Below are 16,029 nucleotides of genomic sequence, written 5' to 3' on the forward strand. Positions count from 1 at the left end.
TCTCTCTCAAGAGCAGGGCCCCCAGCTGTCTTCCTGACTCTGGGCTTTTACCTGTTTAGGATATCTCCCGTGAGTGCAATCATACACACTATGGCTGATTTCTTTCACTTAGCGTAACATCTTTTCAGGCTCATTCATGGCGCAGCAGACACTACAAGGCCATTGTTTTTCACAGCTGAGTTCTGTTTCGCCACACTGACAGCCTACGTCTATAAGCTCATCTGCTGGGGCGGTTCCCGTCTGTGACTGTCGTGAAGGACGCTTCCGAGAGCACTCATGTTGTCTTTTTTTCGGTTTGTTTATTTCTTTGTCCTTCCTTCCTTCCTTCCTTCCTTCCTTCCTTCCTTCCTTCCTTCCTTCCTTCCTTCCTCTCTCTCTCTTTTCTTTCTTTCTCTGTGTACCCTTGGCTGTTCTGGCACTTGCTCCATACACGACCAGTCTAGCCTCAAACTCAGATCAGTCTGTCTCTGCCTCCCAAGTTCTAGGACTAAAGGACTCTGCCACTGCCTGGCCATGTTCGGTTTTCTGCATTACGCTTTTTTTTTTTTCTAGTTCTCTTGGATATATGTACCAGGGGTTGGCCTTTTACTTCTAGATAAAATTTTATTTATACTTAAGAATCATTATCGGTCTTTTCTCTCTCCCTTTCCCTCCTTTCCTGTTTTAGCAATGCTGGATATGGAACCCAGGGCATCACCAATGCCAGGCAAGCGCTCAGCATGTCCAGCCCAATACTATTATGTTATGATTGAAAAGAACATTTCAGCACAACAGAAAAAAAATTTAAACTTCATCTGGGATGTAGCAGCTCAGTGGTAGAGTGTTTGCTTAGTATGTTTGAAACATTGAGTTTACCAAGTATATGGGTATATGTTTTTAATCCTAGCACTCAGGAGGCAGAGGCCTATAGATCTCTGTGAGTTCAAGGTGACCCTGGTCTACACAGCATGTTCTGAGCCAGCCAGGACTGCACAGTGAGACCCTGCCCACCCATCCACCAAAAGACCCTGAGTTCCATTTTCAATATCACACACACATACAAATCATCATAAGAAATTGAAATAGGGAGGGATTGGGATGGGAGGAGGGAGGGAACCACAGGGGGATACAAAGTGAATAAAGTATAATTAATAAAGAATTTAAAAAAAAAGAAATATAAATAGACTGTGGAGACAGAAGCAGGTGTTTCTCTGAGTTCAAGGCCAGCCTGGTCTACAGATCGAGTTCCAGGACAGCCAGGGCTACACAGAGAGACCCTGTCTCAAAAAACAAAACAAACTATGAAGAAGAAGAAAAAAAAGAAAAAGAAGAAGTTAAAATAGGGCTGGGAAGTTCCAGGACAACAAAGGCCATTCAGAGAAATCCTGTCACAAACAAACAAACAAACAAACAAGCAAACAGGCTGGGCCAGTTGGTGCTTGCTGATCATTCATGAGCCTCTGGATTTCATTCCCATCATTGTGTAAACCAAGTATGCTGGCTCACACCTGTGATCCCAGCACTTGGCAGGTGCAGGCAGGAAGATCAGAGGTTTAAGGTTATCCCCAGCTACATAGTGAGTTCAAGACCAGTGTGAGCAACATGAGACCCTGTGTCAAAAATAAGTTAAAATAAACGGAAATATAAGAGACAGCGTACTGGAGCAGAAAAGCTCTTTTTAGGAAGCCCTTTCCCTTTAAACAGTTCAGGACGAACCTTGCCTTTTTGGCACATGGCCTGAGGTGGTGTGTTCTAGCACATTCTGATGGCGCCTCTCTTTGCTTCCTCAGACTACGGCATTTCCGCCCCGGAGCCTCTGGAGCAGCAGTACCGACTGTACTCCCGGGAGCTGGGCGAGGGCACGCTGGACCACCTGCTGCTGCAGCTCTCAGTGATGTCCAGCTCACTCCAAGTGAGTCCCCTCTGCCCACCGCTGGCTGAGGCCATGGTCAGCTACATGCCAGCGTGCTCTGATCTAGGCCAGCCTGTGCTTGTCTGTTGGACAGCAAGGAAACAGAGAAGGGAACTAGGGATGTATCCTTACAGCCACATACCAGGGATCCAGATTTGGTTCCAGGTAGAGTGAGTACTGAGCTTCAGGCATAAGCAAACAGGGTCCAGGCTGAGGAGATGGGCTGGGAGACGGGTAGTCGGTACAGTGCTTACTGTGCAAGCATGAGGACCCAAGCCCCTGGATACGCTTAAAAAGAGCTGAGTGAGGCAGGACACTCTGCCTCAGTGCTGGAGAGGCAGAAACAGGTGGATCCCTGGGACTTAGTGAGCGGCCATTCTTGCTGAATTGATGAGTCCCACGTTCCGTGAGAGCCCCTGTCTCTTTGTGAGTAAAACACGCAAAGCCTGCTTCTGTTCCATTAACTTTTTGTTGGTTCTTTGTGAGTCTCACAGCATGTGCCCCTATCCCACTCATCTCCCCCTCCCCTTCGTACCTGCCTTCCTCCCTTGCAACCTCCCCACTGACAGAGAAAAAATAATTGTTGTTGTGGAAGCTGTAGTGTGTCACAGTGTGTCCCACAAATTCCCTTCTGTCCACACTTCTTTCCTTGTAAATGTTCGTTGCAATGACTCTTCGGTCTGGTATGAGGCCCCTGTCTTCTGCTGCTCTATCAATACTGGAACTCACTGGACTCCTCTCAGAGATCCTGCTGTTGCCCTGTGTCACGAAGATCCTGCAGCCTTGGATCTGTAGGACTGGCCCCTTCATGCTCTCCAGCAGTTCAGGGATGGGGTGGATGTTGGGATGGGTCAAATCAAACCCTGGATCTGGGCCTGAGAGGTACCTGAGCTGGTCAGCCAGCTGGCTCCCTCGCTCTCACACTCTCCCCTTGGAGCTGACTCACCACCAACTCCCTCCCAACCAGGGCCAGCTCTACGCTGCTGCCTAGGTGAGGTGTAGGGCCGCCAATGAGGGACGTGACCAATTCTTCTACTTTCATGATCCAGGGTCAGCTCTTCCATTTGTCAAAGATGGTGAGGATGAGGAAGGAGAGGAGCGTGTCTCTCCCTCATCTGTGCCACCACACAGCAGAGGCAGGGCCTGCTCTCCTGCCTGCTGTAGGTGGCAAGGGGTGAGGTGGGGGGCATCTTTACCTTACCCATGTCACCATGTGACAGACAAGTGGTGAGGCCAGGTCTCCCGAGCTCACACCCTTGGTGTCAGTTCAACCGCATCGCCGGGATCAGTGCTACTGTGCTGCCCAGGCAAGGTGCACCGTCTACTCTCCCAAGCAGCTCAGCTGGTGAGGGGCAGGGCCAGCTCTCCCGTCCTCATGACCTCAGGGCCAGGTTTCCTGCCTGCCAAACTTGATGAGGGATCTCCCCCTCCTCCACACCACAGCACGGGAGATGAGTAGGAGGGACAGCTCTCCCACGCTCCTATCCCACAACTCTTGTGATGTGTGGGCCGCCCTCCCAAGCCCTGCAGTTGGCTAAGGGCGGAGCCAGCTCTCCTGCTTTTATGACCCTAGAGCAAGCTATCCCACAAAGCTCAGGAGAGGGTGAGACCAGTCCAGCACAGCCCTCAGACACTGCCATATCCCTGGGTGGCAGCCCAGGCCAGGGACATCGCCTGGCCTGGTATCAGACCCCTGCTGCTAAGGGCCACGGACCCAGACATGGCCCCTGGTGGCAGCACAGGCCAGGGCTCCACCCTGCTCCCAGGTGGCATCACTACCTACTCACATCAGGCTGTTCCTCACTATCCTCAGGTCTCCACTTCTGCCTCTCTTCATTGCGTCCATATCCTTCTGTTTCTCTTCCTCTTCCATTTCTCCAGCACTTGCTTGCTCCTCATTGTGGTGCCTGGGGCCTCTGAGTGTCTGGGGCCATCTCAGGAGTGGTCTCAAGAGTGCTCTGCCCTGCTCATGCATTATGGCACCAGGCACGACCTGCCCCCCTTTCTTCCAAGGCTTCCCAAGGCCTTCAGGGTACCCAGCTAGGGTTAGGGTTAGAGCTGGTCTGGTGGGTGAGTGGGCTCACTCGTCTGTCTCAGGCTCATTCCCAACCAGGGGCCCGTGGTCCCACATAGGGGTTCTTCCAGTCTCTGGCTTGCTCCCCATCCTGGGAGACTATCTGGGCCTACCTGGTGCTGGACTGGTGGTCATCTCAGGCTCACTTTTTCAGGGAATGTTAGGCTAGTAATCATTCAGATGTTCATAGGTCAGTACAACGGCCATAGACAGAGCCTCTCTCCTCTCTGCCGCCTCCTGACACATGTGGGAAACAGCAGCCGAACATGCAATGAATCAAGGCACAGGATCTTTTTTTTTTTTTCTTAATGGATTGTTTTGGGGACAGAGGATTAAGACAGGGTCTTGTTAGATAGCACAGGCTGGCCTGGAACTTTCACCCCTCCTGCCTCAATCTCCCAAGTGCTGGGATTGCACGTGTGGGCAGTTAGGCCTGGCTCTAATATTTCACAGCAGTCTTAAACTCGTGTCACATTAGCGTTCCCATCAGCCCCTACCTTAGTCTACAACTCCCCCATTATCAGCATCCCCCTCCAGAGAGGGTCTGCCTGCAGCCATCAGTGGGCCTGTATCAGTCTATCACTGTCCCCACAGGGCAGAGTTTACATTTCAGTTCACTCTTGGTTCCTAATTTGGTGTGTTTGCACCAGCAGGTAAGACAAGTATTGACCACTGTAGGGCCACAGCAGGGAATGTACTTGCCCAAGACATCCTGAAGCTCTGCTGGTTTTTCCTCCCTTTCCATTGGTCCCGGCAACGAGGGATCAGTTTGTTGTTCTTGTTGCTTTGTGATGCTGGAGATGAAACCCAAGGTCTTGTGATACTAAATAAGCATTCCATCACTGAGCCACACCCCAGCCCCTCACTGAGGGATTCTAGGCAGGTGACCACTGAGCCACACCCCAGCCCCTCACTGGGGGATTCTAGGCAGGTGACCACTGAGCCACACCCCAGCCCCTCACTGGGGGATTCTAGGCAGGGGCTCTACCACTGAGCCACACCCAGCCCCTCACTGGGGGATTCTAGGCAGGCACTTTGCCATGAACCTAATCCCCAGTGGGTTTTGTTGTTGTTTAGGTTTATTTTTTACGTGTGTGTGTGTGACCCCAGTGTTGGTAAGGACTGTGAGCTGCCAGATATGGCAGCTGTGAAGCAGACTCGGTGCTCTGTAAGAGCAGCAAGTGCTCTCAACCATTAGCCACTTCTCCAGCCCCTACACTCCATGTCCACATGTCTGGGTTTGTGCCCATGTCTTTTCCAATCTGCAGTCCATCACGAGATCTGTTTTCTTTAGCCACCACATCCCAATCTCTTCAATCTGGAAGGGTCTGTAACTTCTCTGCCTCCCATGCCTGACACTTGGGGGTGCTACTGGGCTACAGTAGCAGAATATCCCTTACTGGGGGCTGGACTGGTGTCTCCTCATGAGGAGGATTACATACAGTGGGCAGAGAACCCTGAGCCTGAGGCACTAAGTGTGTCCCGCTCACCTTTACTTCTGGGAGATGGCAGTGCCTGCCGGTCTTTTTCTATAAGTGTGTGCATGCATGTGTGTGTTCGTTCGTATATGTGTGTGTGCATGTGTGTAACTCAGAATGCTGAGGATGAAACTCAGAGCCTTGTGCATGGCTCTACCATTGCGCCCCATCTCCAGCCCCACTGTTTTTTTGGAAGGACCATCTTTGGCACACGGAGACCACGCCGAGTGTGGTGAAATTCTTTGCTCGGTACACTGGGGTCTGGGCTCTGGTTCTCGGCGCGCAGCAGCGTCTCACAGCACAGGGTTTCCTCACCCACCCCTGGGCATCTCTGCCGTCAACTTCAAGCAGATGCTCTGTGTGCGGGAGCAGCCTCTGAGGCTCTCACCAGTGTGGCTAAGTGGACCCGTGGGAGGAGACCATCGACACACTTACCGCAGTGAGCCTTTAGCCCCGTTCTCGTGGTGTCACACGTTTTGGCCCTTGCTGGTGACAGGTGTGCTGCTTTCTCAGTGTCTGTGGGTGTCAATGTCATACCTCATGGGTTGCTCAAGACTCATGGACAGGCCTTGCTAAGCCACCAGCTGGACCTGCAGCATTGGTTTTCCTTTTTTGGTGTGTATAATGTATGTGTTTAAGCGTGTGAGGCCTGGCCAGTGAGCCACAGGGTCCCACGTGTTCCCACCTCTCCAGAGCTGGGATTGCAGGTGTGAGGCACCCTGCCTGGCATTTTTTTCTTTTCCCATCTTTTTTTTTCTTCATGTGTACCGATGTGTGATCTGCATGCACGTGTGAATGTGTGTTCACATGTAAGCGAGTACACACGTATGTGCGGGTGTACAGACACACAGTACACAGGAGTGTGTGTGTGGAGGTTGCAGGCTGACACTGGGTGTTTCCTTGTTTGGTCTCCACTTTGTCTATGTCAGTCATGAACCCAGGCTTGACATGAGAGCAAGGCTAGGTAGCCAGCGAGCGCTGGGCATCTCCGGCTTCTGCCTCCCAGCACTGGGACTATACGTGTGCCATCACACTCACTCGGTGTTATGTAGGTGGTGGCAAGCCAAACTCAGGTCCTCACGCATTCGTGGCGAAAGCTGTCTACCGAGCCATCTCCCTAGCTGCTTTGCCTGCTTTCTTTTAAACATGGTTTCTGGAGATCACTCAAGTCCTGGGCTTTCAGGCAAGCGCTTTACCGGCTGAGTCAACTTTACATCCCATCCCCTTCTCCCTTCTCTTCTTCTTGCTCCTCCTCCTGCGGCTGCCCTGATTTCATCTCTGTTGCCGTGATAAAATGCTGGAGCGTGCGCACTTGCAAGGGAGGAAGGGTTTGTTGGGGGCTGTTCCAGGATGTGGTCCATCGCTAAGGCAGAAGCTTGAACTAGTCACAGCTACGATCAAGAGTGAAATGGGAACGCACTCTGCTCCGGTACTCAGTTCACTTGCTCCTGCTCACAGTCCAGGGCCCAAGCCTAGGGAACGGCGCTGCCCATTTCAGAACTGTGTCTTCCCACATCCATTAGGGTAATCAAGGCAATCCCCAAGGCCCGCCTCATCAGATAGACCCTCAGTTGATACTGTCTTTCCAGGTGATTGTAAACTCTGTCTGGCCAGCGACTCAAAGCAACCATCACAGATCTCCCATCTCTGTGTGTGTGTGTGTGTGTGTGTGTGTGTGTGTGTGTGTGTGTCATTGTTTTTAGGGGCAGCCATGAGGAGTGAGCTGAGGACCTCATAGTCTGACTATTTCTAATCTTCTCAGTCTTGAGATGGGCTCTCAGTAATGTAGCCTAAGCTTGTCTGGAACTCACTGCATAGACCAAGATTGCCTCAGATTCACAGAGATTCCCCTGGCTCTGCCTCCCCGAGAGCTGGGATTAAAGGATTTCCATGACAATAAACAAATCACACCACTGTGGAGCCATTTACATCTTCTAGAGCCTCATCTTTCTCACAAATCAAACTTCTCTGCTTACTGAACAGTCTCTCCTCTTCCTCTCTAGCTCCTGGGACACTGTCATACTGTAGTCAGCAGTGTGGCTGTTCTAGGAGCACCCTGTGAATGAGAAAGGGGCTCCCTCTGCCCATGACAGAAACAGGTTAAGCAGAGTGGGCTGGTGGTCCCTGGCTCACGGCTTCCTCTGAGGCCTGGTGAAGGAGGTACACCAGCTTTCCCGTGGTCCCTTAGAGACCTTCAGCTCGGTGACACTGTGTCCTGTGCCCGAGGTCCTGACTCTTCTCCTCTCCTTCCAGGACGGCCCCATCATGACCGTGTCACCCCCGCCACCTGAGGGGACCAGTGCAGAACCTCTGGCTGACAGGAGGGACCTCCTGTGGGGTACCACGCTTGAGCTGCCTCAGATGCTCCTAGAGAGAGACAGGTGGGCAGGGAACCTGGGCAAGAGCCAAGGAGACAGGTCCTGGGTGGGGCCTGGGCCGTAGTCCTCAGGGACACATAAGCAGGGGCCTTGGAGCCCAGGCCCCTCCTCCAGGATCTGTCTCATATCCTCCTCCTTGAGCGTGTCTTAAATGAGCGAGGTAGATCAGTGGGGGAAGGGCTTGCCTCTCAAGTACCTTGACCTGCAGAAAATAAGTGGGGAAGAGGCATGTGCACATTGTCACCCCGCGCTGAGGAGGTGGAGGCAGCCTCACCTGCTTGGCGAGTTCCAGGCTCCATTTCAAAAAAGTCAGGTGAACAGTGCCTGGAGAGTGGCAATTAATTGGTGTTGTCCTCTGACCTTCATGTCTCACAGTTGTGGAGGCTGGAGCTCCAAAGTCAGTCTGCCAGAGGCACGAGGGGACCTGTTGAGGGTGGAAGATGGCTGCCTTCTTGCTATGTCCTCACATGCTGTGGCAGTGTCTTCAACATCTTTTTTTTTTTTTTTTTTTTCTGACAGGGTTTTTCTGTGTAGCCCTGGCTGTCCTAGAACTAGCTCTGTAGACCAGGCTCTCCTTGAACTCAGAGATCTATCTGTCTGTACCTCCCAAGTACTGGGATTAAAGGCTTGAGCCATCTGCTCGGCCTTCAACATCTTTTAATTTTTTTTATAGGGTTTTTCTGTGTAGCCCTGGCTGTCCTAGAACTAGCTTTGTAGACCAGGCTATCCTTTAACTCAGAGAGCTGTCTGCCTCTGCCTCCCAAGTGCTGGGATCAAAGGCCTGCACTATCTGCTCAGCCTTTAACATCTTTTATTTATTTATTTATTTATTCTTTTGAGACAGGGTCTCATGTAGCCTAGGCTGGGCTTAAGCTTATTGTGTGGCTGAGGGTGATCTTGAACTTGTAATCTCCCTGCCTCCGCTTCCCCAGTGCTAAGATTATCGGCATGCATCTCCATGTCCAGTTTACGCCAGTGTAGCCTAGGGCTTTGTGCTTGCTGGGGAACACGGTACTAATAGGATGTAGCCACAGCCTTTTCCCCCTTGCAGTAATTAGGGACTGAAGCCGGCCAGGCTTCAGTGTTTCACTGGAGGACTCTAGACAAGTGCCCTGTCATGGATACATGATCCTGGTCCCTCACTGGGGGATTCTAGGTAGGAGTTCCTGCTGAGCCACAGTTTGAGGGTGCCCTTCATTATGGTGGAGAAGTCATGGCTTCCATGGTTGAGAAGCAGAGAGGTGAATGCTGGGGCCCAGCTCACTTTCTCCTGTTTTCATCCAGGACTCCCCACTGGATGGTATCATTCAGGTTTAGGTGGGTGTTCCTACCTCAGTTAACCCAGTCTAGACAACCCTTCACAGACACGCCTAGAGAGTCATTTCCATAGTCATTCTACGTCCCATTAACTTCATAACCAAGACTGAACAGCATAGCTGGGCATCTCCCCCTTATAGCGAGGGCAGGGCCCAGCACTCTACAAACCTGTGCTGCCCCCTGGTTACCCAGAGCTGGCAAGCGGTGTAGATGAGGCAGCATGGTCCCAGCCACAGCCACAGAGCTGAGGCTAGCATCTTGCCCAATGCGAGGACCACAGTGTTCTGGGCTGGAACAGCAGCCGAAGCAGGATCCTAGTGCCCAGGCTGTGACAAAGGACCTGGGGCTCCAGAATGCCTCCTGTTTCACCCACAGTGATGGGAACAGGTCTTCAAAAAGCACACCCTTGCGGAGGCTTGGAAAGCAAGGCTCTCTTCTCCCTCCACCGGCCCTCCGCATCCTGCTAACGCCTCCCATGCTTGAGGTTGGTATGGGGTCTGGCTACAGGGAGGTCCCTTCCCAGCTAGACTGCATGGGAAGGGCTTCTGGGGTCCCACTATGACTGAGGGTTCCCTGTGCTCTTCTTTCTCAGAAGCCGAATGCTCTAGGCACAAAGAGCCGGGGCTCCAGGCTGCAGCCCACAGCTGGCTTGGAGCTGAGAACCGCACAGGCAGCAGGAGAAATGAGCAGCCCCCCTCTGAGTGCCCAGGCCCTCAAGGAGATGGCCCTGGGAACCAAGAGCATCACTCTCATAGCAGCCAACCGACGCTACAAGGTGTACGACAAAGAGGGCAGCTGCCTGGACTCCAGGGACCCCAGCCCTGCAGACTGGAGGTGGCCCCAGCCCAGCCCCAGCAGGGACCACTCTCTGGAGAGGAAGGCAGGGAGGAAGCGGTCACCCTCACTCACCTGGAGCCTGCAACAGGTACGGAGATGTCTGTCAGGTTGCTGGGGTGTGGCTGGTACCGCAGAAGGTGAGGGCAGGGAGGGCAAAGGGACACTCACACTGCCACACGTGTTTGGGGTCCCTGTAGTTGAGGTAGAAGAAAAGTGCCCACCCCAAACCAATCCTCTCCAGGGCCTGGGCCAGCACATGACCCAAAGCACAGTGTCCACTTGCATTTTGTGCAGTTATAACCCTAGAAATTTAGGTCTGTGACCTGAGAATTTTCACGTACCAAGTCAGTATTAAGTACCTTCCTTCCTTCTTTCTTTCCTTTCTTTTTTTTTTTTTTTTTCTTTGAGGCCAGCCTGGGCTACACATCAGGACCCTGCATCCAAAACACAAAACTGAAAATCAAGAAAGAAAAAAGCAAGTGATCAGCTGATTTGTTCAATATAAAGGAAGGGAGGTAGCAGGAGAGAGAGAGAGAGAGAGAGAGAGAGAGAGAGAGAGAGAGAGAAGAGAGCTTCTGCTTTTAGTCATGAAGACAGGAAGAACCCAATGTCCCAGTTGAAAAATGGGGGGGTGATTCTCTTACTAGGGGTGTATCTGCTTTACTGTCCCACTCAGGCCTTCACCTGATTGGATAAAGCCCACTCACGCAAAGAAGGGAGGACTAACCATGTGTCACGCACTCCTGAAAGCCGTCTTAGTTAGGGCTTCCTTCATCCTTTCTTCCTTCTTTCCTTCCTCCCTTCCTCTTTTTTCCTTCCTTCCTTCCTTCCTTCCCTCCTTCCTTTGGGCATTGGTGTTTTGCCTGTATGTGTGTGTGAGGGTGTCAGATCTTGGAGTTGCAGACAGTTGTGAGCTGCCATGGGGGTGCTGGGATTTGATTCTGGTCCTCTGCAAGAGCAATCAGTACCTTTTACCGATGAACCATCTCTCCAGCCCCTTAGGGTTTCTATTGCTGTGAAGAGACACCACGGCCAGGACAACTCTTATAGAGGCAAACATTTAATTGGGGCTGGCTTACAGTTTCAGAGGTTTTGACCATTTCATCATGGCAGAGAGCATGGCAGTATGCAAGCAGTCATGGTGCAGGAGAAGGAGCTGAGAGTTCTACATCTTGGTCCATAGGCAGCAGAAGGAGACTGTGTGCCACACGCTGGCCTTAGCTTGAGCATAAGAGACTTCAAAGCCCGCCCCCACAGTGACACACTTCCTCCAACAAGGCCACACCCACTCCAACAAGGCCACACCCACTCCAACAAGCCCATTCCCTATGGGCCAAGCATTCAAACACATGAGTCTAAGAAGGGCATCCCTATTCAAACCATCATTCTCTGTAAGGGAAAGGAGGAGGAGTCAGATTTATCCATCACTTGCTCATATACTCGGCGGGTTCAGCAATTCTGCTACGCTGGCACACAGTAGGTGTTAATAGAAATGACCTCAGCATCCTCACACTCTGTCCTTTCTTATACCTTTTCCAAACTGCAGACGATGGAGAAACATCAGCCCTCTATGGAACACCCATCTGAGAGCCAGCTGTCCTCAGCACACCTCCAGCCACCAAAGCCGCCAGGGAAGAGCCTTTTCCCTGCTGTCCCTGTGTCCTCCAAGATGAAACCCAGCCTTAGCTGTCACGCAGGTACAGGTCAAAGAAAGACAAATAATGTTTTCTGTATCTCAAGCCATCCAAGCTAAAGACTGGAGACAGTCTGGGCTGTCACCCATTGTCTGTGCTTTTTCAGTGAGTTTTGGCTTTTGTTTTTCTTTCTATCTTTTTTCCTTTCTTTTTTTTTTTCGGTTTTTCAAGACAGGGTTTCTCTGTGTGGCCTGGACTCCACTCTGTAGACCAGGCTGGCCTCAAACTCACAGAGATCTGCCTGCCTCTGGGTCCCTTGAGTGCTGGGATCACAGGTGTGCGCCTGGCCAGCTTTTGCTTTTCTTATTTTGCTTAATTGACTGTTGGGTGGATGGGCCAGAGACCTGGAAAGCCAAGGTCCCTTTGACCATCTCCTCATATCTGGATGCTGAGTTCTTATCTGTCTAGATGTAAGCCGGTTGGGGTGGATTTGAGTTGGTAGTGTTTGCCTCGCATGGAGCCCTAGGTTCCATTCCCACCACCACAGAGGGTGGTTTTCTCAGTACTTGGTAGGTGGAGACAGATCAGAGGCTTAAGGTTATCCTTAGCTACAAAGTGACTTTGAAGCTAGCCTGGTCTATGTGAGACCCTGACTTAAATAAAACAGAAAATCTTTTGTTTTGTTTTGTTTTGTTCTGTTTTGTTTAGACAGGATCTCCCTAGCTGGCCTGAAACTTGCTTTGTAGACCAGGCTATACTTGAACTCAAACTCACAGAGATCCACCTGCGTCTGCCTCCAGAGTGCTGGGACTAAAGGCATGCACCATCATGCCTGGCTGCAAACTTTTTATTTATTTATTTATTTTGTTTTGACAAATGTTTTGCTAGGTAGCCTAAATTGTTCTTATGATTGCCCTCTTCCTGCCTCAGCTTCCTGAGGTCTGGGATTGCAGGCATCACTGTCCTGTTTAGTTATGTGGATTCCTGTGATCACAATCAGTTTAAAAGTGCCACACAGGCTTGAGCAGGCATGGAGAAGCCCAGCGCTGCAATGTGCACCTGCAGCCCCAGTCACAGGGGCTGAGACACGAATCTAGCCAGAGCCGAGAGCTCGGGTTCAGGGAGAGAGCAAGTCTCAAAAAGCAAGAAGGCTGTGAGTAGCGGGGCACACCTTCAGTCCCAGGCAGTGGCCGGCAGATGTCTCTGAGCTCAGAGCCCAGCCTGGTCTAGTGAGTTTCAGGTCAGCCATGGCTACTTACTGAGGATCCTGTCTCAAAAGCAGACAACAAAGGACCTCGGTGATGGAGGAAGACATCAGTATTGATCTCTGTCTTCCGCACCCATGCAAACCCACATTCACACGCATGCTCAGTGCTCCTTCAACAATTAAACTCTGAGCCTGTGATCCCAGCACACAGGAGGCTCCCAAAGAAGGATCATGAGTAGGCCAGCCTGGGCTACACAGTAAGACCCTGTCTCCACAGCAAGCGACTGCATTCCTATTCTGCCAACTCTTGGGAGGCTGTGGTAGGGGGTACTGAGAGTTTGAAGCCAAGCCAGACTACTTAGCGACCTAATTTCTCCAAATGGACATCTTTCTCTTCCTAGTCCTCCTTGTCCTCTTCCCGCCCCATCCTCCATTCTCCCTCAGCCTCTTGTGGAGCCAAAAGACGATATTGAGGAAGGAGCCTCATCTCTTTCCCACTTCTTCATTTGGTCTCCAGGCTTGGTAGGTATGAATAACACTTCCCGTTGCCCATGTCTCCTTCAGATGGAAACACGCTTCATGTGCCAGAGGTCAGCCTCACCTTCCCCAGCGCCACGTGGCAGAGCAACGTGGCCCCAGGCCGGCCTCCCCTCCTGCCACGTGACATCCGAGGTCAGTGGCTGTACTCTGACCCTGTGCCCCCTGACCCCATCCCCACCCCGCTGGCATCTTGGACACTTGGGTTCCCTCTGGGGGAGAATCAGGAAGGGGCGGCGGTCTCCCACTCTCCAGGCCTCCGTCACTCGTAAACTATATACTTAGCCCATCCAGGGGGTAGCAATGCTCTTGGAAGACAGGGGGTCAAGGTGACCCTGGTGGTGAGTGGGCAGCCAGGACTGGAAGCTGAGCTCTCTGTCTCCCTGGCCCAGCTCGTTGGGCTGGTTGGGAGGAGACATTGGGGATCAGGTGGCTCTCCAGGCTGTCCTTGTCCTAGCAATATTTCCTTGGCATCATTGATGGAGCACTCAGGAGGCTCACACAGAAGGATCATGTGCTGAGGGGAGGTTAAAGGGCCCTCTCAAACAGTTCCCCTCACTTTGAGTGAGATGTCTAGTCCTGAGTGCCTGGCTGGAGGCAGAGGGTCAAGAGTCAAGGTGGGCAGGAGAGGGTGGATGAGTCAAGGAGGAAGTCAGCAGGCCGCAGGGTTTTAGGGGGTGTAGCTGGCAATGGGATGCTGGTAGAACAGGCATCCTGCTCAGCGCCACCAATGAGCAACAGGACTCTGTCCTGGTGAGGGGGCACCAAGGCACCGACATGCGTCCACTCCGGACCCACTGCATACGGATGGCCCAGGTTCTTTTGGAAAGTATTCTTCCTGGGGCTGGGGAACAGCCAGCTCTGCCTGTGCTTGCCTTGCAAGTATGGAGACCTGAGACAGAACTCCTGAAATCCACACGAAAAAAGCCCAGCGTGGTGGTGTGTGCGAGGGCAGAGATGGGAGATCCCCAGGGCTCACCACCCAGCCAGCCTAGGGCCCAGGGAACAACATCTGAGCTCTCTGAGTGCTCTCTGACCTCTACACAAATGTTTACTGTCAGGCAGACACATCCGCACACACCAGCACACACATCACACATGCAAATATTGTTATTTCTGCATAACTTTAGCCCAGTCTATGACCAAGGATAGCACCTTCCCCAGGCACGTATATAGTCGCTATGTAGACCAGGCTGGCCTGGAACTCACGATGGTCCCCGCAGTATACGGGACAACAATCCTGGGTCACTTCATCCCACCCCGGCTCACCCCCAGCTCACCCCGGCTTATTCCCTCCAAGCCAACTCTGCTGTGGTTTGCTTAACTGAGAAAGATCCCAGCTGGAGCCCCTCACACGACAGGAAGCACCCACTCTGCAGGAGGACGGCAGGCCTGGCGGTAGACCCGGGGGTCACAGCATGTCCCTCCTCTTCCTTCCCATCCGGCCTCACCTGTGTTTTTAACTTGAACCGAGAGTGACTCTGACTTCCTGGGCATTAGTAAACCCCAGCTATGAGGTTGGCTGTGTTAGCGTCCGTGTCCATGCCATCGCCATCTCAAACAGAGAAGCCAGAGCCACCCTAATTCCCTCCTGGGGATAGCAAGCTTCCTCTGGCATCACAGTGCTATATTGTCACCCCCTGAGCCACCTGACAACCAAGCCAACATTCCTGGGCTGTTGGACTACCAGGATTTTGAGGGTTAGGGGGAAGTGGGAGGTCCTTCCTGCTGCTGCTACTGCTGCTGCTGCTGCTGTGTGTGTGTGTGTGTGTGTGTGTGTGTGTGTGTGTGTGTTGGGGGATTAAAGGACTCTGGGGGAAGGGGTCTTCCAGGTGCTGACTGGTCAGCCAAGCATGCTTGGCGACAGCCTGTTTAATAGTATCTTTGAGTATGGGGGACAGGGAAGGTCCACACAGGTCTCCATCCTTGTTGCATTTGGCCAGAGCTGCTTACATGTTATCAAAGAGGGTCCCGAGTGACCTTGGAGCACAGGAAGACACATCAGCCTGCAGGTTGATGAGGAAAGCTTTCAGGGTCACACATGATAGCTGGAAGAGGGCTCTGGTATTGGTGAAGTCAGCTGTGTGTCCCAAATGTGTATGTGCGCGTGAGCAAGTGCGTGAGAGCATGTGTGTGGAGAGTCCAGGCTCTGTGAGTGTTGACTTCATCTGGGTTGTCCTGGCCACAGACTACAGTCTCCCATCTACCCCAGGGTCTACAGAGAGCAGAGGGAGGCGTCACAGCCCACTGCCCCCCAACAATGCCTCCAAGCTCCAGGGTGGCAGTGCCAAGAGGCCAAGGCGACCTAAGTAGATGGCGGCAGAAGACAGCCACCTGCAAGGCCGAGAGTCTGGATGGTGGCAGGAGACAGCCGCCTGCAAGGCTGAGAGTCTGGATGGTGGCAGGAGACAGCCGCCTGCAAGGCCGAGAGTCTGGTGGAGCCCAACACTGGACCAGAGATGGAGAGTGAGTGGTACAGGACACTGGGCTCACCCCACATGGCTAAGGACCTGCCAAGATCCCACGTTGACCTTGGGCCTTTCTTGGGTCATTATGAATGTCCCTGGGGCCGTTCCCTGGACCCGGATTCTGTTGACGGCAGCCCATGGCTCACACAGGTCCCCAGGGGAGGCCTGAGCAGCCTCACCAGAGTGGGAGAATGTGTCTTCCTTGCTG

The 16,029-nt window shown here is 52.5% G+C and overlaps 1 protein-coding gene and 1 non-coding gene across 2 annotated transcripts in view; one reads left to right on the forward strand and one right to left on the reverse strand.

Moving 5' to 3' along the window:
* The window catches only part of LOC110554721 (kinesin-like protein KIF19), a 49,212-nt gene extending 33,510 nt beyond the window's left edge, over nt 1-15,702 (forward strand). Inside the window, exons 14-20 of the mRNA XM_060367851.1 lie at nt 1,770-1,891; nt 7,697-7,824; nt 9,514-9,622; nt 9,731-10,063; nt 11,522-11,672; nt 13,381-13,488; nt 15,566-15,702. Of these exons, the coding sequence (XP_060223834.1) occupies nt 1,770-1,891; nt 7,697-7,824; nt 9,514-9,622; nt 9,731-10,063; nt 11,522-11,672; nt 13,381-13,488; nt 15,566-15,666 (1,052 nt within the window). The 3' untranslated portion in view covers nt 15,667-15,702. The remainder of the gene's footprint in view (nt 1-1,769; nt 1,892-7,696; nt 7,825-9,513; nt 9,623-9,730; nt 10,064-11,521; nt 11,673-13,380; nt 13,489-15,565) is intronic.
* On the reverse strand, nt 4,122-4,253 carry LOC132648146 (small nucleolar RNA SNORA17). The gene has a single exon (XR_009586530.1). It is a non-coding gene; the product is annotated as a small nucleolar RNA SNORA17 (small nucleolar RNA).
* Nucleotides 15,703-16,029: the final 327 nt, after the last annotated feature.

Source organism: Meriones unguiculatus, chromosome 15 (assembly GCF_030254825.1).
Source record: "Meriones unguiculatus strain TT.TT164.6M chromosome 15, Bangor_MerUng_6.1, whole genome shotgun sequence".
Classification (NCBI taxonomy): Eukaryota; Metazoa; Chordata; class Mammalia; order Rodentia; family Muridae; genus Meriones; species Meriones unguiculatus.